The sequence below is a fragment of the Sceloporus occidentalis genome, unplaced genomic scaffold, assembly GCF_023333645.1.
Source record: "Sceloporus occidentalis isolate IW3139 unplaced genomic scaffold, rSceOcc1.0.p SCAF_3, whole genome shotgun sequence".
NCBI classification, from domain to species: Eukaryota; Metazoa; Chordata; class Lepidosauria; order Squamata; family Phrynosomatidae; genus Sceloporus; species Sceloporus occidentalis.
The window spans coordinates 222,657,531-222,684,413 of record NW_028316983.1 but is presented as its reverse complement, the minus strand read 5'-3'; the positions used below and the strand labels follow the sequence as shown (position 1 = coordinate 222,684,413).

At 38.6% G+C, this 26,883-nt stretch overlaps 1 protein-coding gene across 4 annotated transcripts in view; it reads left to right on the top strand.

The window, feature by feature from the left end:
- Nucleotides 1-20,785, top strand: part of AZIN1 (antizyme inhibitor 1) — a 34,077-nt gene extending 13,292 nt beyond the window's left edge. For 3 of the 4 annotated variants that reach the window (XM_089517752.1, XM_089517751.1, XM_089517753.1), the window contains exons 2-12: nucleotides 941-1,078; nucleotides 6,034-6,237; nucleotides 6,474-6,647; nucleotides 7,579-7,751; nucleotides 9,958-10,092; nucleotides 11,452-11,533; nucleotides 12,908-12,982; nucleotides 15,825-15,987; nucleotides 17,128-17,243; nucleotides 17,425-17,639; nucleotides 18,852-20,785. In XM_089517752.1, the coding sequence (XP_089373878.1) occupies nucleotides 6,136-6,237; nucleotides 6,474-6,647; nucleotides 7,579-7,751; nucleotides 9,958-10,092; nucleotides 11,452-11,533; nucleotides 12,908-12,982; nucleotides 15,825-15,987; nucleotides 17,128-17,243; nucleotides 17,425-17,639; nucleotides 18,852-18,963 (1,347 nt within the window). In that variant the 5' untranslated portion in view covers nucleotides 941-1,078; nucleotides 6,034-6,135 and the 3' untranslated portion in view covers nucleotides 18,964-20,785. The remainder of the gene's footprint in view (nucleotides 1-940; nucleotides 1,079-6,033; nucleotides 6,238-6,473; nucleotides 6,648-7,578; nucleotides 7,752-9,957; nucleotides 10,093-11,451; nucleotides 11,534-12,907; nucleotides 12,983-15,824; nucleotides 15,988-17,127; nucleotides 17,244-17,424; nucleotides 17,640-18,851) is intronic. The other variant, XM_089517754.1, reaches the window with a different exon arrangement.
- Nucleotides 20,786-26,883: the final 6,098 nt, after the last annotated feature.

Genomic DNA, 26,883 nt, shown 5'->3' with positions numbered 1-26,883 from the left:
TGATCTCTGTTCACACCAAGCAGTATTATGGCTAGAACTCAGTTTTTCCACTGTCAGCAAGTGTTAACATACAGTATTTTTAAAAAAAATTGTAAATGATATTTAGTCTACTATAGTTTTTGTAATCCAGTTTGTGCCTCAAAAAACTAATTTAACTTGATATTAATATGTTTCCATCATTCACTAGTTACAAAAATAGTGCATCTACTAAATTTCCTGCATTCTGTAAGTTTTGTAGCCATGATAATATAATGTTTTTACAAGCGTTACTGAATGCCATTTCATTTGGAATTTAACACTGTGTCCTTTGGGGAGTATTACTGTTGTAGCATAGCTCCATTTTAAATACAGTGCTCCCGCATTATACATGGGCGCATTGTATGCTGCTTTCAGCATATGCTGAAAGCATTGGTGCTTTTTCTGGCACCATGCACCGGAAGAAACAATAGCGTGTGTGCCCGTGGTGTGCGCGCACTGCCGCAAACATGAGCCCCATTACTTGTAATAGGACTCAAGCATACGCACTTTTTGTTTTATGTGGGGAGGTCGAATGGATCCACCGTGTAAAACAGGGGCGCACTGTAATCATCTCTTCATTTTTAAACTAAACTTGTTTGATCTTGTTGTACTACAAAAATATGCAAATAAGTTCATCACTTACCTTAATTTGTTGACTTTGCCTTTCTCTTTTGCCTCAGAACCTAACTAGATTTCGCGATTTACAATACAGTACAGTACAGTGAACAGAATACATGAATGTTCCCCTGTGTCTGCACATTGCAGGGGAAGATGGAGTTTTAGGTGACTGTTGGGGATGCTACAACCTCAACATGCAGATTTTTATTTTGTTTATCACAGTCAGTGTACAAGATACTTATTTTGTGGACCTAGATTTGCTTTTATTACTGATGGATATATAATGATTTTTTTTTCTTCACAGGGCAAACTCTCTGACCAGGTTTACAACTATCCAGAGGGTTTAGGAGAAGTGCTTTATCGAGAACAGTTCGACTTCAACGCGGAGCCACCTTGGGAACCTAGCTGATGATAGTAGGGTTCCATCTCCTAACTTGTCCATGTAAGTCTTTTAGTTTTTGTTATATTTCATACAGGGTAGACCAAATTACCTAAAGTGAACAAACAAACAAATGGCATATGTAGCACCCTTTATTTGTCACTTAACTCAATTCTACCTTCTATAATTTGCTTTTCTTTTGATTGATTAAAATCTGACTGTAATTCAAGAAAACAGGTTAGCATTTATCTCAACATCTGTGGTGGTTTGCACTCATCTACCATCTCTTTTTCTGGAGCATATTTTCCCTTAATGGAAAGACATAATTTTCATAAATCATCCATGTTCACTTGTAACTTACATTAGTGTGCTAATTGGAAGATAATGACTGTTCAGAAGTGATTTAAATCTTATTCATATGTTATGCATAAATAACCATTGCTAAATAACCATTGCTAAATCACCAAGTGCCTGACTTGTAGAGCATAGCCTCCAAGGCATTCCTATGCATTTACTACTTGCTTTTACAAATACATGCTGTTTATTAAACTATTGTATATTATGGGATTCTGTGTTGCTTAAAGTTATATGTCGGTTAAACTAGCTTAAAATTATAGTGGGAGTAAAGAGCCTAGCTGCTGCATTTAATTTAAATCTTCACAGCAGGAAATCAGGTTTAGCAGACTTGGCTAGATGACTGCTAATAATATATTTGGGGCATTCTTTTTGTTGTTGAATAACTTGGATTCAAAACTTAGGAAGTAAAGCTGACTAGCTGGCACGTGCTTGTTCTTTTCAGTAGTACATGCTGTAATGAAAAGGAAATGTGTGTGTGTGTGTGTGTGTGTGTGTGTGTGTGTGTGAATCCTTATTTGCTTTCATGTATAATAACAAAAACTGCCTTAAGCAATACTTTTGATGTATTACAGATAAGGAAAATAAAGTGCCCTAATTTGATTTCCAGAAGTTAAAGGATTCAGTTTAAACAGGAAATTAATGATTTTTGTCAGTGATACCTTGATTAAAGATTGTATATAAACATGCTGAATTCTTGTTCAGTTGCAAAGTAAGCCCTTTGAATAGTGTACTTGGAAGGCTGTGACATAATGACCAAGGCATGATTTAGCTAATCTGAACAGTTTGAGTGTGCACAATCGCTCCCCAGCCTTCCTCTTCCACCTAAGATGTTCTTACTATCCCTTCCTTCTTTGAGCAAATAATAGCTTGCTCTGGTTTCCTGATCAGAAAACTATGGTCTGATGAACTGACTGGAAGTTGTTATTTCACTATAACACATCCCACAAACTGTGGGGAATCCCAGTGCAGGAATACAGTCGGCCCTTCATATCCGTGCAGGTTCTGTTCTGGGCACACATACACACACTCTGGATGGCAGATTCTGTGTGACCTCAAGTTCTGTTCTCCTCAATGGTAGCATGACTTGCACATGGCTATGTTGCCTGCACTTGCTGCCATTAAAGAGAACGGGTGGGCTGAGTGTGTGATTTGAATCCTTTTGTTAGTTCCAAGTAGAATTGAGCCATTCATCCAATGGAACTTACATAATAGTTGATAAATTAACATTGAATCTGTGGATCTTCTCTAGGTGGGACTAACAATAGGACTTCAGGCCCCAGAATGATTTGACTTTTAATGTATGTGTTGACCTATATATGTCATCTGATATAGGGATATGACAGATTTTCCTCAGTGTACCAAGGATCAGTACCATATTTGTGCCTGTTGGTTACACTTGTTTCTTTGTCTCCTGGAAAATTGCCAGGGACTGGCAGCCAGTGATTGAGGATTGGCACAGGTGCATGGACCACCACTATGAGTAGGACTTTATTTAGATATTGTGGATCTCAACTATGGAATTACAAATCTTGAACTAGACAAAAGAGTGATAAAATATGAAATTACTATCTTTCCTTCTGCGTGACTTTTCCCTCTCAGTTCATTAGTACATCCTTGTTCTGATTTAATTTTTTCTTGTTGTTGGCCACTCTGCCAAGCTAGGGCCATGCTACCTGAGCATATGAGTTTGGACTTGCACAGTTGCTCCATGTGATCAGGTTATTCAGTACTGTATTGCCAGATGTGACTGGTGTTTCTTGTCCAAACAATCTGACTACATTGAGAATCCTTTAAAATTGAGTACATTTTCAAATTTGTCTTGACAAATTGTTATTATTGGTAACCATTTGCCTTATGAATTGCTGTCCATCTCAGAAGAATCTAAATGCTTACTCACTTTGGCATCACACAAATTTATCTAAACATTTGTTGTGTAGTGCTAAGGTGCTCTTGCTTTTATTTTGCAATAAGGTTTGTTCTCCATGCATCACATACAGATATTTTAGATTAGTCATCACTAGTAAATTAAACTTTGATCAAGCAGTATGCTCAGTAGCAAGTATACTTGCATCTTGGGTGTGCCTGAGCTTGAAAAGGCTCAACACGCCCAGATGTGTGTGTATGTGTATTAGCTGATTAATAGGTGCCCTAAAGTTGTACTATAAAATGATTTATTGAGGAAAATGGTAATTAAACATAATGAGCTTACTTGGAACAGAGTATTAATTAAAGTTGGCTTCTCTGAGTATATGTTTAAATTTCCATTAAAACCATCCCTGTCTGCATCTTCAATTGGGATCTGTAGAAGAGAAACTGTTGCTGTCCTCCAGGGCTGCAGTTTCCTGAGCCTCATCTTGTTCTTCCGAGCACACCTCTCTAGTCGAGGAAGTATGTGGCAGAGAAAATGGAACATCGTTTTTTAAGGAATAGATCTTGCATTAGTTAATATATGGCCTGATGTTTATCTGAAGATAAATATTGGGGAATTGATGGCTAAGAGTTGGGTTTTCCCCTTTCCTCCTTTTATTTATTGGATTGCAACAAACCTTCATTTTTTTCTATGTGTAAGTTTTATTTCAGACTTAATATAAAAGAACTATCCTGGATAGTGGCACCAATAACTTTATTTATATTAGGTTGAATCCAGAGAAATATGAAGGGGGGAGGCTCTCATTGATGCCTCTGAAAAGTTTCTTCTGCAGACTGAGGAAAGTCTTTTTCTTTTTCTTGTAAAAAGTCAGGTGGGCCTCCTTATGTGAGGGTTAGTAAGCCAATGCTAAAGCAGAGGTCTCTGTTTCAGAAATAACAAGAAACCTTGACTTTAAAACAACAGGACCACCGTGCCAATGGTATTAAGGTGTGGCGTGGAGTGGGGGGCCTGACAAACATTCCCTGCTTAATACATTATGGTTTGTAAAAGAGAGAATATTAATATCTGAAGAAGTCATGGGTTTCAAGTTAGAAATGAGTGCAGGCATGCTTTTAAAATATTAAATGAATCCAGTTTAAAAACATTGAACTCGGTTTTAAATAAAATATTTTAAATCAGATCAGGCAAAGTGCTAGCTGTGGGATGAATATTGCTTTGAAGGCCCCCCACTGCTATCATTTCTGGTTTTGAAAAAAAAACAAACCCTTGTTCAAAAACAGAGCAAAATTGCCCCTTCCCTACATCTGAGAGCCAGAGGCAGAGAGTGGCTGCAATCCTGCATGGACCAGTGTAGTGCGGGTATTCTGCATGCAGAACTGTGCCACACTAATCTATTTACACCACCCTGGGCCCTCTGTAGAGCCACTGAAGCTGCCCATCCACAGCCTGGAGAAGGGCAAGGGGGGTGCAGAAGCACTTGGCTAAGTCCCTGTAGCAAGATGCAAAGTGATTACATCCGGCGCTGAGGTTTGTCAGTCCTCTGGAGGTTGCATCAGCTGAGGAAATTGCCTATGTCTGCAGCCCTTGAAGTCCCATGGCAGACTCGCAAAGCTCTCCATAGTCCCCTTTTGCACAAAACATACCCCCAAAACAAAAAACCACTTCAGACAGGTTTGGTTTCACTTCCATTTCCAGAGCCCACAACCCACCTAGTCTTCTTTGTTTTTGAGGTTTTTTTTTTTTTGCTGAAAACAAAGTTAAAGTGTTGACCATATGCAATATGACATCTGGGTTGCTGTGATGTGCTTGTGTAGCCTGCACAGGTGATAATCCCCCCATTTCCCACACAATTGCCTATCCATGCTCTAGAAAGCATAAGAGGTGTTTCACAATAAAAAATGTGCATGCATGTCAAAGTACAGTCCTTCAAGGTGTACCCTCCTCTGTTTAAATATCAGTCAGTCTGTCTCTCTTTATTTGTAGTCTGCCATCCACTGTGGTCACTACTACAAATATTTTAGCAGCATAAGATTATATTCCAAATATAACTCTTTCACTATGTATCAAACCACTTATAAAGCACAACTTTCAGGAAGTGAACAGTGCTGTAATAATTCCCAGATGAGCATTTAACTCATGTCTGCTCTTAGCTTTACATTTTTATTCCCAGGCATGTCTTTTGAATGTTGTGCATATGTGCTTAGTATAGAAAGGGAAGAGAGCTACCTAAAGTTAGTTATTTGAGTTTTTAAAGGAAAAGTGTGTATAAACTGCACTGTGAACTGAATAATGTTTAAACTTATTACAGGATTGTTGAAGTGTTTTATGCTTGCGACATCGTAATAGTAAAACTTTTCCATTTGGATTTAAGGACTGAACTATATGTTGAGCAAAATAGCAACTGTAACACTTAAGACTATAGTTAAATCTTATATATATATATATATTTCTGTATCTTAAAAAACTAAACCCAACTCTCCTGCATGGGGAAAGCTGGTGCATTATTGATGTAAATGGGTAGAATCACACCAACCCACTCCCATTGCTAGTTTGCTAAGTGCAGGGGTTGTCCATCCATAGTCCATAATGGTATAATTTCAGAGATACTGTGGCACACATTTTAAACTGAACCATGTAGCTAGGCTTTATGATTTGTTTGCAACAATACTAATGGTATTCTCATTCTGATGGAGAAAAAGAAGGGATGGAGAGAGAGAGAATCTTTTAGGAAAATAGTCTGCTGTACTGTCCATTGCAAGTGATATTTTTTGTTTTATTTTCTGTCAAACAGTTTGTTGCATAATTTAAGGACCCAGCTCTAAGGCTTTGGCTTTGTGGCCTGTTCCTTGTGTTTCTTGGTTTATGACTGTCGGCTTTGCGGAATACGGCTGAGATGAAAGGATTCCTTGAGGATGCAAACTACTCCATTGGCTTACTGGATGAAGGAGTGAATGTTGCAGACGTCATCGACAACTGCATTTATGAACATACACTTGTAAGTTTCCCCCCAGTACTCAATTTTCAGGATTCACTTTCTTGATATTTCAGTTGCTAGTATGTTCTCATAACTGGATCATGAGTTTCATTGTGTAATTGGGAAATACTGCAGCCAACTGTCTGGGACAGTAATTAACAAAATAGGAAATGTCCCTTATGGCACTGTTAGCCAGTCATCAAATGGTTGTACTCTTAAAACTCTTATGTATAGATTGTATTTTTCTTTTTCTCTAGACTGGAAAAAATGGATTTTTTATTGGTGATCTGGGAAAGTTGATCAAACAGCACATCCACTGGCAGAATGTGATGGCACCAATAAAGCCCTTTTACAATGTAAAATGCAACTCCACTCCAGGTGTTCTTGAGTTACTGGCAGCTCTAGGAACTGGGTTTGCATGTTCGAGTAAAGTAAGTATTGTTTCTGTTAGTGCACTTTTCTATCTGAGGGTTCAGTTCTCAAAAACAGTTTCAGAGATCCTGCTGAAGTAGCTCTGCTTGTTGAGCTTTGGTGACTGGCAACTGAAATTTTAAAAGTTCTCTGGTAATTCTGTTTATGGAGTACCCTCCTCTTTGAGTGCCTGCCTGGTGCCTGCCTGGCAGAGGGATACTTGTTTTTGAAGAGTTTATACTGGTATTCAAATCAAGTGTTCCCTGAAGTAGCTTGCTCCAGCTTAAATCAGTCATAAATCAACTCATGCTGAAAGTAAAAAGCAGTGTTCTTTCCTCTCACATCTGCAGTCATGGAGTAATTAGCAGTTTGAGCAGAGCATTCTTTATGAAAACTAGTGGAGAGGGAACTTTCCTGCATTTGTTCTTGTCCTAAGCTGTGGGACCAAGTCTGTGCCCCAATCTTGTGTTTTTAGTGCAAGATAGACAGTTTTTTTTTAAACTTTCCTGTCTGCAGTGGCTGACACCCAGCAAGTCATCTTATGCCAGATCAGACCTGTCTATTTAGCCCTGTATTATCCACAGACTGCCAGCAGCTCATAGGGGCATCAGGCCAACCATTTTTCACATCACTTATTGACTGATCCTTGAACTAGAGGGATCACAGAAAGAACCTTCTAAATGCAGATCATCTAATTTCAAACTTATTTATAGTCCTTGTGTTGGACAGCTTCTGCATATCTTTTAGGGTATTTGCAATTGACTCTTGAAGCTGTTGTCTAATGGCATAAGTGAGGCGATAAACTTAAATACCTTTTGACGTATCTGGGGGTAGATTGTTAAAATACAAGCTATGTGGAACTTTCAAAATGAGCATGTAATAAAAACACACACCCTTACTTAATTTATATGTGTTTGTGACAAATTATTTTTCAATCTTTTCCTGTTTTAGACTGAAATGGCATTAATTCAAGAATTGGGCATTTCTCCTGAAAACATTATATTCACAAATCCGTGTAAGCAAGCTTCTCAGATAAAATATGCAGCTAAAACCGGAGTGAACATTTTGACATGCGACAATGAACTAGAATTAAAGAAAATTGCTAGGAATCATCCAAATGCAAAGTAAGCATAAATGTGTTCATTTTATTTATCACTATGGGAATGTAAGTTTGGAAGGGTAAGTTTCTGATATACCTTTTGCAGAGTAGTATCTCTTGGGTGTTATGATATGCTTCTCTTTAAATTTTAAAATTTGAGAGTGCATTTTTTATACTCCAATAATAGTTGTGTATGTATACCAACTGTTAGTTTTAATTTGTTGCTTTTGAAAATTCTACTAACTTCAGTGGAATTGTTTTATTAAGTTATATGGACAGATAATATTAATGTGAATATATATATATATATAACATTTAATTTGTTCTTTAGTTGGAACTGTGGTATCATAATAGGTATACTGTATGCTTGTTCAGACAATAATTTGTGAGAATTACTTCATCATCTCTTAAACTAGTCCATAATGTTTGATGGGGGTGGGTGGGAATCAAGTACAGATCTGGAACCTGCTGCTGTATGTTGCATACTAGAAGTGTGGTGTTGCACCAACAGTGTACATCATGTTTTATTCATGTGGGTAGCTTCAGATTGAAAGAAGGAACAAAGGTATGGTGGTGGATTAAACCATTTAAGCCAGTCAGTGGTAAGTATGTGCCCCTTAGAAAATAGCAGAATATGAAGGCTATCATAGGGTTTTCTTGGTAAGATTTATTCAGAGGGGTCTTGCCTTTGCCTTCCTCTGAAGCTGGGAGAATGTGGCTTGCCCAAGGTCACCGGTTTCCGTGGACAAACTGGGATCCGAACACTGGTTTCCAGAATCATAGTCCAACACTCTCAAATTATACCATATTGACTTTCTAGTACAGTGTGTTGTTTTGTACCTTCAAGTCATTTGAGTTATGGCAACCCTAAGGCGGTGGTTTCCTGGGGCTGACAGTGTGTAACTTACTGAAGGTCTTCCATTGGGTTTCCATGGCTGAGCGGGGAATTGAACCCTGGTCTCCAGAGTTCTAGTCCAGTGCTCAGACCATTACATCACACTGGGTCTCATTTAAGCCTTCTTTAATCTTGTACTGAGAGAAAGGCAGGATAATAAATAAGTATTTCAGTATTGTACAATGGTGGCAGACACTCTTGATCTATAGAGAAGAATTTATTGAAAAGATGCTTTGTTTGGGTACCTCCATTCCTACTTTAAGTATCTGTGTGAAAGAATGGCTTTAATTAGGCAAACTTGTAAAAACATTATGGTTGCCAGTCTTCACTTGTTTCCTGTCTTCTCTCACACTATGGATGTATACAATCATCCAGTGGTTTAGGATCACTTATCTGCATACTTAAAAAGAGTAATAGAAATTACATATCTGCATGACTTCTTTTTGAGGTGCTGCAATGCACAGCTGGAAATGTAGGCAGTTGACTGTAAGTAACAGTGCGAATTTCCATATCCTTTGATTTCAGCACTGACAATCAAAAACAGATATTACAGTTGTTCCTGTCAGCTGTATGAATGAGAGGACAACTCGCACAATAATACAGTTTATTCATGACAACAATATACAGGTTATAGCCATCAAGAGAAGACAACTAGCATAGGCTGCATCTAGTACCAAAGAATGTTATGCAAGCATTTTGAGATATATGGAGTCAGTTATTCAAACCTCTGAGATCAATATTGGTAACTAATTTATTCATTTTTCTGGGAACCAGAGACTTATTCAACACTCCATTTTTGGGGAAATGTTTAACTGATACTTCAGAGGAAATGCTACCCTTCAACAAATTATCACAAGGCAAGTAAGAACTGAAGCTAATTAAAAATAAAGTTAAAAAAGAACACTTTAGGAAGTAATATCAAGTGAAAAGAAAAATATGGGAATACTTTCTACTTCAAATCAGCCATGTTTTTAAAAAAACCAATATCTCTAAACTAGCCATATTCAGAAAGTTGAGTGTCAGAGGAACTTAGGATGTCCATGACTACATGTAAGGTAATGTATTTTTGTTACAGCATTCAACAGACTTTCTGCTACAACAGAGTCTTTAGCTGCTGCATTTCCAACCCCCTTTTCTTTTTGACTCCATGTTTTAGGCCCTAATTGCTAGTTTTCTCTCTGTACAGGATTGTTTTTATTAGGTTCACTTGGCTCGTCCATCGATGGCACTGGAGTAATGGCAACATAATCAACATACTTCTGACAGTCTTCAGGCTTCACATGTGCTGATGCTGGTGTAAACCAACTGTGCCCCAATCATCTTCCCCTTCTCTTAGGCTCTTGCTTCATATTGCCACAGAAGACATTAATGGAGATGAAGAGATGAACATGAAGTTTGGCACCACCCTGAAGAACTGTCGTCATCTAATGGAATGTGCAAAGGAGCTGAATGTCCAAATAGTTGGCGTCAAGTGAGTAGACTGGTCATTTAGCTTTCACCTTCTCTTTGTTGCACTGCTTGTTTTAATTTGAGATAAAGAAAGAGCAGAGTTGGCATTTTATTATTTCTATAGCCACACTTTCACTTGTTCCTCATACAGTACATATTAGTAAAAACTATTTAATATATTACCTTGTAAGTCCAAAAGCAGTATTGGTAGCCGAAATAGGAGACTGAATTTTTGAGGGATATTGATTTACATTCTTTGTAAATATTTGTCTTAGATATCCATTGTATAATGTGGGACGCCTCCCTCTGTTTTTTTAATTGATAAAGTGATAAAATGGCCCTTTTATGTTGGAGCCTTTTCCTACAATAACTTTAATATTTGATGATTACATCATCTAGGTTCCAGAAAGTTTTGATTCTGAAATGTAATTGCATTCAAATAACTGTGTTTCTGTGCCTCAAGCATAATCTGGCATATGGTTGGGGGGGGGGGAACTATGAGCAGCGAAGATGGTAAACAGAATATTTAAGCCAAATCCTTCTTTACTAACATTGCATCTTTTTTGCTCCCCTTCTCACAGCTTGTTACTTGTCTTGTGTATAAGCACCTACTCAATCCTAAATTTATATATTTACAAGAAAACCCAATATTTGAATGGGAGTTATTTCTGAATAACTTCGTTTATTTTCACAATCAGCTTTTTTGGTTTGGTGGGCAATAGTCGTCTGCCTGAATTCATCCATTTGGTTTAGACTTGGTCATCATGAGAGAACTGGGAAACTGAGTTATTGTTACATACTATTTTTCAGCTGATGTTTAAGTGTAACAGCTGTTGTTAAGAAACAAAAATGATCATGAATACTGTGATAATAGAATATAGCTAAAATGTTATGCCTGTTCAGGAAGTACTTAGTCCCTAGGGAGTCAATGGAAACATGCCCAGTTGATGGTGCCTCTGATTCTGTGACAGCTTAAAGAAATTGTGGAGGAGAATCATCTTTGATTGTGGGACATTTGATTCCTGTCTCTAGGATAGAATTTCAGGATCATATTGCCTCAAGAGGTGATATCTGGTTTGATTTTCAGCTATTTACCAAACACTCTTCCTCCTTTACTAAAGCTTGTAATTAGCATTATAGCTTTTGGTCATAAATACAGAATTGAGAGTATAAAAAGAAATGTCTTCTTGTGGCATTGCTGTAAACTGACATGCATAATGTAAATGGCAACATTTATGTTAGGAAATAATGATACAGTATTTCCTGCCTTGTACAGTTTTAAAAAAGAACCTCTTAAAATTGCCTCCATGTTTCTTATTTAACTATAATAATGATCCGGGTAGTAATATGAATCCATTTCTTTTGTCTTTTTCTTTTTTAGATTTCATGTTTCAAACTCTTGCAAGGAAACTCAAGTGTACAAAAATGCTATTTCTGATGCTCGCTGTGTATTTGATATGGCTGTAAGTGAAGTGTTGCATCTATATACGCACACATTACATATGCTCAAATTATACCAGAAACCTGATTTCCAAATATAACAAAATCCTTTTAATTCATAATGTTAAATTCATGGTTCTTTACTATATCACGGCATTATTTAATCAACATCCCTGCATAAAGAAGGGGCATTGTGCATAAGAACTAAATAAATAACATTTGTGTTCTAATACGGGTGTTTTTTTTTTATTACAGTGGCTTCTATCCATTAGGTCAGGGGCAGAGAACCAATGGCTTTCAGGGTTCTAATAAACTACCATTGGCTTGGTTGTAGTTCTTCCCCTTACATTTAGTATCACTATCAGGAGAGGAGCTACAATCAAGCCCTCATGAGCCTGGCTAAAACTTTCTTCAGCTTGGCTGGTAGTGAGGAATGATGGGAATGGTAGTTCATCAGAACCTGGGGAACCATAGGTTCCCCACCCTTGATCTAATGGATAGCATGATTAGAAGCTGTTTGTACAAGAGGGACAATTTATACAAATTCTACTTGCTGCTGTAGCCCCTTAGTCACATCCTGTGCCATTGTGGAATGTTCACTGATCCTTAGAAGAAGCTTTTTTGCTTTTAGGAGATTCAAAGAGTTGTAGCAGAAGGGATAAGAAAGACCCTTTCTGTGAGTGCAGCTCCATTTGTGGTTTGTTTGACCTGAGCTGTAATATTTGCTTAACTTCATTTTATCATACAGTTGAAGGTACTTAATCATTTATGTCTGACCGAATGTAAAGTCCTTGTGTCTTACTACAGACGCCCCTTGACATTAGCAGCTTTGATACTCGAGGTTTTGATTATTCGCAAGGTCAAGGCCGCCTGCATGTGCACTTGTCCTCCTCCCTCCCGGGCTTTTCCCCTTGGGGAAAAAAGCCCAGGAGGGAGGGAACAGGTGGGAAGGGTGCATGCACCAACCCTGCCCTTTTCCCAGACGGATAACTGCCTTTCCCTAGGCAGCTGTCTATCCTGGAAAGATCTGTGGGAGGATTGATCCTCCTCCCCTTTCCAGGATGGATAGCTGCCTGGGGAAAGGCAGCTGTTCACCTGGGAAAGGGGCAGGGAGCCATTTAAAGGGACAGGAGTGCAGGTGAAGAAGAGGACTGCCCACCTGTCCCTTTAACTGACTTCCAGGGGGGAGTTATTCATGGTTTTTCCACTTATTCGCAGGGGTCTTGTGCCCCTAACCTCTGCAAATGTGGAGGTCCTACTGTATATAACTGCTTGAAATGTAACAACATTGAAATGAAATATCCATCTTGTAGAAGAATTCAGTATTTTGGAAACCTACATTACTAAATGAAAAGAGCATCAGTTATAAATAGCAAACTCTTTGCATTTTATTTTAGGAAGAATTTGGATTTACCATGAACATGTTGAATATTGGTAGTGGCTTTACAGATTATGAATTTGATCTGGAAAAGGTATGGAAGCTTGTGTTTTCTTTTATTTTCTTACAGAATTCTGATAGCTAACTTAGAACCAACCTCATTTTTTCAGTGAGTCACTTTCAGTTAGCTGAGACTTGCATTTAGAGTGAATATATACTATGAGATTACTTTTTACAGCAAGCAAATTGTACTGTGTAGATGCTAGGTACTGATATAAGTTGAGAATTGGATTGTGTTAATTCAGTTCAGGTATGTCTTATGGTCATGATATTGTATTTTGATATAAAGAATATGGTTGCAGAGCCAGGAGACCTATGTGGAATATAATGGTAAAGAGTGCAGGGCCAGGATAAATCACAACGCTGGACTTAGGCCTTATCATGCTTAGAGCAGATAGATGTACTGAAATATACAGGCCACATAGATGTATTGGCCACCTAGCCCGAAAAACCCACAAAAAACTATCAGTGCATTCCAGTAAGTGACTAATGTAAATCTCACTGATTTTATTTCCCCTACTTTTAAGTAAATTATGTCTAGAACTGACCTTATGTCTTTGGTGTATGAACTATTACTGCAGTATGTTGGAATCCAGTGTATTGTATTTTAATATATAATATTTTTAACATAAAACAATGCTAACACTTGCTACGATACTTAGGACTTTTATTTCCTCTGACTTGTGTTGGAACATCATACAGAAACCATGTAACACTGGTTTTATAAGAATGCACTTCTGGTCTGAATTCAAGGCTTAAAGTCTTAAGCAGTTGAGACCTTGATACCTGAAGGTGTGCCTCTTCCTATATACACCTGCCTGAGATCTGAAATCTGCAGAAGTAACCTTCCTCTATGCCCCATCAGGCATACATTGTGGGAGGATGTAGATGAGGGACCTCTACTGTGACACCCTCCATTTAGAGGCCCAGTTGGAGAACATTGCTGTCATTCCAGTGCCAAGTAAAGACATGGTTGTTTACTAGACCCTTTTGAGCTGATGGTTTTATACAAATCTTTCAAATCATCTTAAACTATTTAAGTAGTTTCAGTGTGCCTTATCCCAGCTTGTTAAATTGTTTAATGTCTTTTTAGCAGTTTAAAATCATTTTATTGTTTACAGTTTTTTAAGATAGTCAAGTTAATTTCATTGTATGCTGCCCTAAGATCTTTAGGTAAAGGACAAGATATAAATATCTTAATAAATTAATAAAAGGAAAGACTTAATTTAGGTTCTCTATGTTCCCAGTTTGAAAACTAGAAAAGCACCTGATATAACTAAAAGTATGAAGAGTACTTATGCATTGGACAAGCTCAGAGATAATGCTAAGCTGTGCCTTAATGTTGCATGAACATGCCTTGGCTGATGTGCTTATCTTTCAGCACCCATTGTCTTCCTTAGGAATGGCCAGTGGAGTCCCAGTCAACTCTATAATTCTGTGATTCCTCTAGTTCACTCCAAATGAGAAATAAAAAATCTGTTAAGTATGCTTTGTAGAAACCCGTTTTAAATTAAGGGTGCACAACAGATGGGCAATTTGTCTCCCCTCCCCCGAATTCCCTAGTCCTGAAATGGCCACTGCAAGTGCTACTGTTACCAAAGCATTATCATTTTGTCCTTCCTATTTGCCACCTGTCCTTCCTGACCAGAAGTACCACTGATCTAATTGCCTTAATTTGTTGTCTCAATTTTTGATGCCCCTACAAGCAGACTTATCAATGCCACCTCTGCTCCTCCATTTTTGCCACTTGTTACCCTCATCAGCAGAAGATTCAGACCTCCCAACTCCATCTCAAAGCACTTTAACTGCCATGGCTCTATGCTATTGAATTCTGGGAATTGTAGTTTGTTGTGACAGCAGAGCTCTCTCACAGAGAAGACTGTTTCACAAAACTACACTTCCCACCATTCCATAGCATTGAGCCATGGCAGTAAAAATGGTGTGAAACTGGATTATTTCTGGTGTGGATGCAGCCTAGGAGGATATTAAAAATAAGACTATTTTTAATAGGATTGAGTTACCTGGTTTGGAGGTTTGGGGAACAGCTTAAATATGAAAGCTGATGCCTATATTATTATTAATAATAATAATAATAATAATAATAATAATAATAATAATAATAATAATAATATATTTATGGCCTGCCCAATCACAAGGAATCTGGGAGGGTTACAGCAAATATATATATATATATATATATATATATATATACACACACACACACACACACACACACACACACACACACACACACACAGAGAATACAATAAAATAAGATAAAACAGAGTGACATAAGTCACAGTAATTCACAGCTAGGCCTGTCTTTTTCACTCGCTCCCAGGCCTGATGATGACAGTTGGCATAGAGGGAGGGCTCTTCTTCTTGAAAGAAGAATTTAATTTTAATTATTTTTAATTTAATTCTTCTCATTAAATTTAAGAAAAGAATTGGTGGACAGAGTAACGTAAGCCACAGTAAACAGGGAGATGAACTAGGTAGGGAAGCCTATATTATTGCTAAGAACATGCTGCATCACACTAAATGCCTATCTAGCATAACATTCTCGTCCCACAGTGGCCAACCAGCGATTTACTGGAAGGCTGCCAGCGGAAAAGACACAAATCACACTCTCTTGCTTATGCTCCCTATCAGCTGATATTTAAAGGTATACTGCATTTCAAACTGAAGACAATATACAGCCATTTTGTCTAATCATCTCTGATATTCTTATTTTCCATAAAGGTAGTGGTGTCTTTTCTTATTTTTTAGCCGCCAAGAATTAATCTAAGAACAAACTTAAAATTTGAAGAGAATTTATAAATTATAGGTGCCATACTCTTCAGGAAATATTTAAATGTCTCCTTTTTATCTTCTAGGTTAATCATGTTGTCAGCCCTTTGCTTGATACATACTTTCCTGAAGAATCTGGTGTAAATGTAATCGCAGAGGCTGGATGCTATTATGTTTCATCTGCATTTACTCTTGCAGTTAACATCATTGCAAAGAAAGCTGTTCAATCTGCTGAGCCTCTTTTCAAAAGTAAGCAAAACCATCTGCATGTTATGTCAGCACAGGTTTCAGATCCAATTTTTGCTGAAGATCCTTGCCTGAAATTAAGTCCCTCATTAAATAGTTTGTTTCCTAGTTTAGGTGGCTCAAAAATGTTTAAGTTTAGCATTTAAATAACTAGCCCTGTCCAGGTGACCCTCACAAAGCAGTTTACATTAAAATACTAAAACAAGTAAGATTTTAAGGGTAAAGGCAAACTATAGAGATAATTTTTGAAAAGCTAATTCACTGTGGCGGGTAGGAAGAGAGTTTGTTTTGGTTAGGAAGCTGGGAGCTTGTTATTTGGCAGCTACTACCAAGATCAGTTGCAGTAGCGTCACTCGGGAGGTGCGGACTGTGTTAGGTGACACCCCAGAAAAGGGGGTGACTTCTGGCTGGTCCCCCGCAGCTGCAGGTCTGGTTTATGAGGCTCCCCATGGCTGGGGGCCTGCTCCCTAGGGACACATGGGGCTTCTCCAGCCCTCCCTGGGGGCGCACGCAGCATCTCTGGCCATGAGCTCACACTCCTGTGCACACTGGACGTCCCACCCCATAAATTGTCTCCCTGTGAGTGACCGCACCAGATGATACCAAACCTAGGGATGCCACCGATCAGTTGTACGTATATATTTAGTCTGCCCTCTTTTGGAATATTTCTCTGTACTAGGTTGTACCTCTATTCCCATAGAAACAGGCTGATTTAGATTACAGTATCTTGCCTGTAGGACAGGAATGAGCAGAGTATGATTGTCCAGATATATAGTCCCTGTCATTCAGCACTAGTGGTTTTTTAGGAGTTGCAATACCAACATCTGGAAAGCCACATGTTCCCTCTCTTGTTGTACGATTATAATTTTAAAATGTAGTCTGAGCTGATTTGCTAAAAATAGCAATGCTGACATGCATGTCAGACTGACAGGATATTTTACTTTTTATTTAAAGTATTGCCAAGTGATCAGGCTTAAATGATCCTTCATATATTTGGTTCAAGTTGTGTCTCCTATAGTTCTTTACAATGTTTTCTCTTTAAGTCCATGATTTCCTAATAAACTTTCTAAACTTTCAAAGAGAAAACTATACATTGAAATTTACTGTGAAACTGCTATTAAAATGTATTTTTTTTTAAAATAGCAGAGCAAGCCGAAAGTGATGACCAAGTCTTCATGTACTATGTGAATGATGGTGTTTATGGTTCTTTTGCAAGCAAATTGTCTGACAATTTGACTACTGTTCCAGAGGTTCACAAGGTGAGACCGCCCTTATATGCTGTAGGACAAAATCCTCAAACAATTTACTTGTATTACTTTTTGATAGTGTTTGGGCTCTTTCAAGTGGTCCAAGAGTTGCCACTTAAGTTAATAATGCTTGTCTGTGATGAATGAAAAATATACACACTGAAATTTAAGTGTAACAATTGCTTTTGTGTAGAAATACAAGGAAGATGAGCCTTTATTTGCAAGCAGCCTTTTGGGTCCATCCTGTGATGAGCTTGATCAAATTGTGGAAAGCTGTCTTCTCCCTGAGCTGAATGTTGGAGACTGGCTACTCTTTGACAATATGGGTTCTGGTACTTTGGGTGAACGATCTGCTTTTAATGACTTCCAAAGGCCACCTGTTTACTACATAATGTCAATTGGCAACTGGTAAGTTTGTATTTTATTATATTTCCACAATTAGCCTAGATTGTGGATGAGATCTTACATTTATTGCTTTGAATAATAATGTAACTTACATCTAAGTAAGGATATAGACCAGTGATGGCAAACCTTTTAGGGACCAAGTGCCCAAACTCAAAGGTGTTATCTGGTGCCAGGGCTGAACTTCCAAGGGGGACAGGACTTCTTGGGGGGGGGGACTTTTGCCTTCAGGAGGTGGGTCTTGTTCCTCCCCCCCCCCCCCCCGCCTTTAGCTGTCTCTGGAGAGACAGCTGAAGGCCTGGGAGGGCAGGGGGAAGAAGAGGAGCAGACACGCACCTGTCCCTCCTCTTCCCCACACCTCCCATATGTCTGGGTGCTCTCCAAAATGGCTTCACATGCTACAGAGGGCACACGTGCCACAGGTTCGCCACCATGGATATAGACAAAAGATAAAATGTTTGTATGTGTGTATGTATATATCTATACATAAGTTGTTTCAGTGGTTAGAATGCTAGATTTTGATATGGGTAAACTACTGTACATTTGCCATTAATCTGAATCTCACTAGTTCATCCTGAACATGTAAATATTTCCCATCTTGACTTATTTCACAGGATGCACATGTTTAAACACATGTCTTGTAGAAGCTGTATGTTTAGATATTATTTTGCGTAAATTGGCTGACGTCTCAACAGACTTTGAGTAGCTTTTACAACGTCTTTTTAAATCACACACCAATTCATACCCCATGACTACCTACTGAAAGCAGTAGCATAGTTGTTTGATGTTGGCTTTAACAGAGTTGCTGTTTGTGAGGCAGTGGTCTGATAGTAAGTGAAAAAGGGCAAGTGTGAAAGAAATGGATTGACTTGTATCAGTGGGTTCATTTTTATCACAGTCTTTGTAGAGTGATGAATTTTTAAATAAAGTTCAATAATCAAAATTCCGTTTTCCCTCAAATTCTTGAATACATAAATCTTTTACTCTAGTTTTTCCTCTTAATATTGAAAGCACAAAGATTAGAACAGAATTAAAATCAGGCAGCATAATTTTCCTAATTGGAAATATTGGTTTGTAGAAATCAGAATAGTCTAGAAAGTAGAAACAGGAAGTATAAATAACTGCAGTCGTTTGACAAGCCAAAATTACTTGGGATAATTACATTTCTTCTGATTTCTTCCACTATTTTACCTGAGCATCTATCTGTGTGTTTTCCAGGTGTGAGATGCAAGATGCTGGATTCACCTCTGAGACACTGATGAAGAATTTCTTCTTTGTGCCTTCATGCATTCAGCTGAGCCCTGAAGACAGATTTTCTATTGCAGCTTAAACAGGCATTAGTGATTCATTTAGCCTTGCAGTTGCACGTCTGTAGTCTTGTCTGGTCACAACATTCCAGTTTGGAAGAAAAATGGAACAATCTTGAATGAATTATTAAAACTTGAAATCATTTGGGACCAGGCAAAACCAGCTTACAACTACATTTCTCTGGGGGAGTAAGGGTTAAATAATATACAGATTTAAACATGTCAAATATTTCAATCCCTCAGCATTTAAATAAAATATGCAACAAAATGGATGACTTAGTTGAGATGGAAACCCATCACTTGGGTTCTCTGTTAAACAGTTTACATACAAGTACAGTTTTTATACTAAGGATTTCTGTTAGAAAGTCTTGTAAAGTTGTCTTTCCCCCAGATATATGAAATGTCAGTGGGAAACAAGTGTGACTTCATTAGCTATGTTTAGTGTATTTAGAATGTGTAAATTTGTGCTTTGAACTGTAGTTTAATAAATGTAAAATTGCATCATAGTATTTGTTGTATTTCACCCTTGGCGTACCTACCCTTGTATGATTGCAATAAAAATTGTGTAGAATTTGCTGTCCTGCCCCCAATTCCTGCTAACATAGGGAAGATGTCTAAGCAGCAATGAGAATTTAAGTGCAGAAAGGTGTGATGTAATTTATTCATAGATTTTGACAATTATGTTGGCAAAGCATTAGATCATGAGCACTGTATTCAAAACTGAAGTGCATTGTGTGGATTTCTTTAAGCATCTGATTTAATTATTCTAATATTCAAATATTCAATTTGTGAATCATTAGACAGTCCATATGAAGTAACCATATAGTACTTAAGCAGAAAGCTAAACTACTGGTCTGCTCTTTTGGCTATTGACAGTAAGGCTAATTTTACATATGCTTAAGAGTAAGACCTGTTGAATTGAAAGGGACATGGCTTCCCCATAAAGATGTATAGCATTGTGCTGCACGTCCCTAACTTTCCAGAGAGGTACTTGTGATGGCATTCAGCCTTTAACTTTGTGGCTGTATCTGAGCCTTGCTGTTTGGAATATACAGTGGGAAAGTTCACTTGAACTACATTCAGAGTGCATCAGCTAGATTTAACAAGGAGAACACTGACGTTACTCTGTTAGACCCTTTCACTCCTGATAACTCATTTTAATTTATTTTGCTAACCTTGTAGCTTTGGAAGATATTTTTAAATGCAGAATTAATTTGAAAATGGAGGTTAATATTCCTTACTAATTTCATGTTGTGAAATGGGCTGCCAAGCATAAATGCATTTTATACTAGTGCTGATCCACAAGAAGTTACTTTTCTTCAGTTCAGTGGAGCAAAAATGCATTGTTGCTAGAAGAATGGCTTTGGGAACATTCCCTTCACCCTGATCACCATAAAATAACAGGTACTATATTTGAAATGCTTTTCACTTGTGTGAAAGGTGTCTATTGCTGAATCCAGTAACCCTGAACATAAAATACAGCTGTGAGCATTAAAGCACAGATGAAAAATCAAACTATTTCAGTTTTCCAGTTAAAGAAGAAAAATCAATTTCTAGCATCTTGATCCAGTATCTGCCAGGGTTCTATCAGGCAAGAAAATGAGGAGTGACTATCATATCAAGCCTCAAGCCCAGGAGTCTGCTATAAGGTTTTTAGAACTGTTGTGAGTTTTACCAACTCTGTTGTAAATGGTACAGTCTGTATTGTATTTGACAGTTTGCCATAAAAAACTGATATGAACTTGGTATGTATTTGAATTTATATGCTAAAACCTATCTTCTGTTTACAATATTGTAATATCAGTTTTGGAATAATTCAAAATATAAAACTGAATGATTTCTATATAGCAGATTAACTAGTGGAACTTTTGTCTTATGTATATATAACTAGATGCTTTTGGAGACTGTTGATTCTAGAGCTTATGGATCATAGAAATTCTATGGTTATGCTTAATGGAGGAAGTATTGTGAAAAATAATAAGATGCACATAATCACTGCTGTCAGACCGATTAACGAAGAACCAGTTAGCAGGTCTAAGGAAAGGGAGCTGTTGCAAGTATTTCTTTGGGAGAGTCTCTTGTACTAATGAGGTAATTCCATAGATTTAAACAATCAGTTCCAAAATGACTTCAGCATGGCAGTACTCATGTGTAGATAATGCCACAATATTTACCTCCCACAGCATCTTGAAGAAAACAACAAGGGTATAGCCACTGAGAGACTGGGGATAGAATTTGCTTCTAGTCCAGAGAACCACACAATGGCCTTGCCATAGCATATCATGTTGGGAAAAGTGCACTACAAGTTGTTTATAGGAATCTAGGAAGTATTCTTACAAAACAGATCAGACTTTCTGGTCTTACTCCTGTTGTAGTCTCAACTTAAGCATTTATTTGATTTATATCTGAGCACACCCACTGAATGGGATTTACATTAATGAATCACCATTTAACAATGGATTTAATTGATATGTTTCAGTGTTAGCAGTATGATGCTTGCTTCTTGATTGTCCACGTTGACAACAAAATAATAATAATAATAATAATAATAATAATAATATATTTGTGTTTCCCCGCCTCTCCCAAAGGATCGAAGCGGGGTTACAGACTACTAAAATCAATACATGCAATGCAATACAATACACTATAAAAACCCAAAATGGTACATCTATACAAACATCAGTAAAATACAGCAATCCAACAGCATCCAACATCCAGGGGTAAGACAGAATATCATTATCGGCAGGCATATTGGTCATGTAGACATCACTCCTCGGGGGGAAACGCTTGGCAAAAGAGTACGGTTTTCAATCTCTTTTTAAATGTTTCCAAAGAGGTCATGAGACGGAGCTCCTCTGGAAGGCTGTTCCAGATCCGCGGGGCCTACTCTAGAAAACTAGAAAATAGAGTGTCAGACAAGGCAATTCCATCACTTGGTTCCACTACCTAGTTCTTTTAACAAGTTGTCAAGACTGAACTTAAGATACTCTATATCCAAAATATATGGTCTACCATTGAAAACTGGATTGCCCCCTTCATCTGGAAATCCTGTAGGCAGTTCTGAAATTAATGCTGAAACCACATAGTACCCACATTTAAGTGTTATTTATTGTGGGATTGAATCTTAGGCGCGTTACAGACTGCCCAAAAAGGGCGGTCTTGCGCCGGTTGCTGCAGCCGGGAACCGCAGCAGCCAAACCGCGCAGTTCCTGAGCGCAGCAACGAAGCGCCAAAATGGCGCTTCTTCCTGGGTTGCGGAAGAGGCGCCGCAAGGTGCACGATGTGCGGACGCTATGCGTCTGATACGTCAAGGCGGCCACCGTCTATATAGGGCGCTGCCATTTTGTACGCGCAGAGCGCGCATTAGGGTTAGGGCGCGCTCTGCTATACTATATACATATATACTATATGCCTGTCTGTAACGGGCCCCAGATACATTTGTAATGGGTTATAAATCTCCTTCCCTGATATAGCCAGACGTAAGCTTCATTTCAGTCAACTAGTAGAAATTGATGCTGAGCCTCAGAAGACAACTTTACAGTTCAAGGGAAATTTCAAGCAAATAGCACGGTTCTCATTGTACAGGCATACATTCTCTTTCCTGGATTGTGATGTTTCAAATGTTGATATGTAGAGGGGGCAGATTCTATCATATGTCAATTGTCTGCAACTCATTTAATATAGGATTCCAAGTTGTAGACCCACAACAAAATGTTGCAGGAGTTCCTCTCTTCTGGGTACTAGTCACAAGCAAGGCCGCCTCCAAGATACTCCACTGTATGGTGTTCAAGCAGGATATTTTTCTCCAATTTCCATTTTTTTAAAAATAGCAGACAACATTTTGAGGCTTTTAAGCGCACACTGCAGTGGATGGGGTTTGGAGGGCTTTGTTTGGGTTTTTTTTATTCTCTTGGGATCTTTATTCTCTCCCCCTTTTGGTACTTCAGATATCTTCCTCTTTATTGTTAGTACAGTATCCCTGTTTCAGCTGTTACCCAAAATTCAGTGACTGAGTGTGCAAGACGGAATTATGCTTAGCAGTTCCTGGGATATAGCTGGAAAATGACTGTCCTGACATAACTTACCTGCTAGCAACTGCCTAATGTTTGTACATTGTCTCTGGTGGCTTCTCCAGTCTGTTAAAGCTGCACATAAAGTTCAAAATGGAAGTAGATTGTCGGGGAACACCTTAGTAAGATGGCATAGCTTTGTGCTCCCTGGCATCTCCTAGATGGGAAAGAGTCCCATCTGAAATACTACAGAGGTACTGTTTGTCAGTGTACAACAGTACAAAAGAAAGGAAGAGCCCTGCTAGACCAGAGCAAGGCCCATCCAATACAGTCTGGTTCAGCCTTCTATTCCCACAGTGGTTAACCAGTTGCCTATGGGAAATCCTCCAGCAGGACAGGAGTGTTACACCACCCACCCACTCATGCTCCCAGCAAGGCTAACACAGACTGGAGGTAAAATACAACCAATAATGACTAACTGATGACCTTAGTGTCCAGAATTTATCACTTCCCTTTTAAAGCTATCCAACCTGCTGGTCATCACTGCATCTCATGTTAGCAAATTCCATCGCATTTCACCCTGCTATTTTTTCCACATCTTCTTGCAACTTGGAATTGAAATGGATGTAATATTGTTGCCCCTTGATGTATACAGAATATTCTACAATGAGGGTACAAAATATTTTTATTGTGGCAAAAAAGTTAAGCAAACAATACCAAATTGGCAATTGTTTCTTGCATAAGTATTAACACATCCTGAGTAAAAACACCTTTCGTAGCAATTACAGCTGCAGGTCTTTTGGAGCAAGTCTCTGTTGAAGGGTTCTCATCCTTTAGTTCTTCAGATGTTTTTGACCAACTTCCAAAATCCTTCTCATGAACAGTCATGCTGGTTGGTATTTCTGGGAACTGAAGTCCAAAGCTGCTGGACAACGAAAGGGTAAGAACCTTTGCCTCAGCTGGTGGTGCAGTGGTTAAATGCCTGTACTGCAGCCACTCACTCACAAATCATGAGGGGAGTTCAATACCAGCAAAAGGGCTCAAGCTCGACACAGGCTTGCATCCTTCTGAGATCACTAAAATGAGTACCCAGATTATTGGGGGCAATTAGCTTACACTTTGTAAACCACTTAGGGAGTGCTTAAGTGCACTGATAAGCAGTATATATAGAAATGTACTTGCTATTGCTATTTAACCAGTCCCGTTACTTCGGCTGCATGTTTAGGGTTATTGTCCTAGAAACTGATGCTCCAGTTCAATCCCAACTCCTTGCTGTGGAAAAACATCCCCATAACGCAATGTTGCTATCACAGTGCTTCACTGTGGGAAGTGTTCTCAGGGCAAGGAGCACTGTTGACTTTATGGCATGTATAGTATTTTGCAGCAAGGTCGAAAGGATTTTCCACATTTTCTGCTTCTCCCATGCCTTTTTGACAAACAGGCTTTCCCCCCCACCAGTCTTACATTTATTTCATCTGGGTAATAGTTGTTCCATAGTTTCTCCTGTCCAAGCATATGGTTCACTCCAGCTTCTTGTGCCTTACCACTGGCCTTTTGCTTCTCTGACTAAAGTTGTTTTGCTTTACTTAGCCTCTGAGTTTAAATGAACAGCCTTCTCTAGGCAGAATTGCAGAAGAGGCATACTGTTTTCCATTTTATATTAAAGGATTTAATGGCATTCTGAGAAAAGTTAATGGCTTGAGTTATTTAAGCCTTGATTGTTGCTTTGCACAATTACTACTTTTTATATTTGTTTTTGCCCCACCTTTTCCCTAGATTGGGACTCAATGTGGCTTACAACAATTAAAAAACATAGCTAAAAATCCACAAAATACAAACATTAAAAAAGTAAAGAATCTGAAAATATTAAAACCAGATTAAAATATAAATTAAAACATGCACACCAGCACAGCAATCAGCTATACCCAGTGTATTGTGTAAGATAGGCCTTCTATCATTACTCATCAAATGCCTTCTCAGTAGAAAAGTCTTCACTTGTCTGCAAAAAGAAAGTAGGGAGGGTGCCAGTCTAAGGGAGTTCCAGAGCCTGAGGACAGCCACTGAAAAGGTTGTGTGTTCTCAGGTGCCATGCAGGAAATCAGAATCAAAGCATACCTGACAGATGGCCATCTAGCCTCTGTTTAAAGACCTCCAGGGAAGGAGACACCACTACACTCCGAGGAAGAGTGTTCCACTGTCAAACAGCCCTTACTGTCAGAAAGTTCCTCCTAATGTTGAGTCTACAAAAGCTCATGCTGCCAACTTCTTTCTTTCAGTTAGTCTCAAAGGTGCTACAAGATCTCTCTACATACACTCTTAACTTACCTGTGTGACTTGTAGGCAGTGGTTTGCAACTTAATTAGGGATATCATAGGAAAAGGGGGTAAATGTTTATAACAAATAAGTGGCTGTTTTGGGAATTTTTTTAAACTTCGTATTTTAATGTTTATAGTGCTGAATATCTTGTGCACATGAAGTTCAAACAATGCCTGTTAAACCATTTTAGTTCCAGATTGTAACACAACAGTTGTTGCCACTTCAGAGCCCATCACTTCACATTTATAACATTGGGATTTCTTGTTTTAATGTGCATGACTTTTCATTTTCATTATACTGAACCCTATTTGCCATTCCTCCAGTTGAGAAATCCATTTAACATGCTTTGCTATTCCTTTTTGTCTTACCAACTCGATACTTTGGTATCATCAAATACCAAATGATGAGAGAAGAGGCTCTTGCACAGTGGCAGAAGACATGCTTTGAGCCCAAAGGTTCCAGATTCAATTGCCATCTCCAATATATATGGGAAAGACACTTTCTGAAATTCTGGAGAGCTGCTGCCACTCAGTGTAGATGAGTGGGCTGATGCCCTGATTGGGTATAACAAAACTCACATTAAATATTGTGTGTAAAGCCTGCACAACTTTTCATGACTTCGCTGTTGTTGTCAGCTGCTTTCAAGTCGATCTCGACTCACGGTGAACCTGTGAATGAGACATCTCTAATCCTCTTATTCTCTACCTGGGGGCCATTCAGACTACGAAAAAAACCGGTTTTCAAACCAATTCTTCCACGTGAAGTTCATATTCACCCCGAATCCCCCACAAGCGAATCAGAGGCTTGCACACCCGTTCCGTGGCAAATGCCCCTTAGAGCGGGTTAAAAGAAATCGGCGCAAATAGCGTTTCTTTTGAGAAACCCCGGTTCTGTGGAATATGAACTTGCGCCCGATCATGACCGGGGCAAATTGAGGGAGGGATTTAGGTCAGAGGGTGGGCAAAGGGCAGGGCATTCCCTCCCATCATCAGAAGGGAGGAGGGAGGAGGAGGAGGAGGAGGAGGAGGAGGAAAGAGCTGAAAAAAAGAGGATTTCCAGGGGGAATTGGGTTGCGGGGCTACGCTGGGGCATGTAGGGAAATCCAGCAACAGCAGAAGCAGCCTCTTCTATTTCTGATAATTTCCCTTTGATGTGTATTTTTTAAAAATTATTTTTGACAAAAAAAATATAGCTATAGAAATATAGCTATATATATATATATATATTGATATATATTGATATATATTGATATATAGCTAGATCGTGAGCAGGAGCAAGGGTCAGTGCAGGGCAGGTCAGGGCGCTACAGCAAGGGATGCCTCTGCTATCTGGCAGAGACCTTTTTCGTTTGGATTTTATTTTTTTTTAAATTATTTTTGGCAAAAAATGCGCATATTTTTTCCTTTGGAATGACAGCTGCAATGAGAATGAATGGCCCCTTAGAATTCGAATGTATTCTTGCAACTTGGCAAATTGATACAGCTGTTGCTACTGTCTTCAGGGGTAGCCTATTTTTTCCTTTGGAATGACTGCTGCAATGCTGAATATTACAATTCGAATGTATTCTTGCAACTTGGCAAACTGATACAGCTTTTGCTACTGTCTCTAAGGAATTCA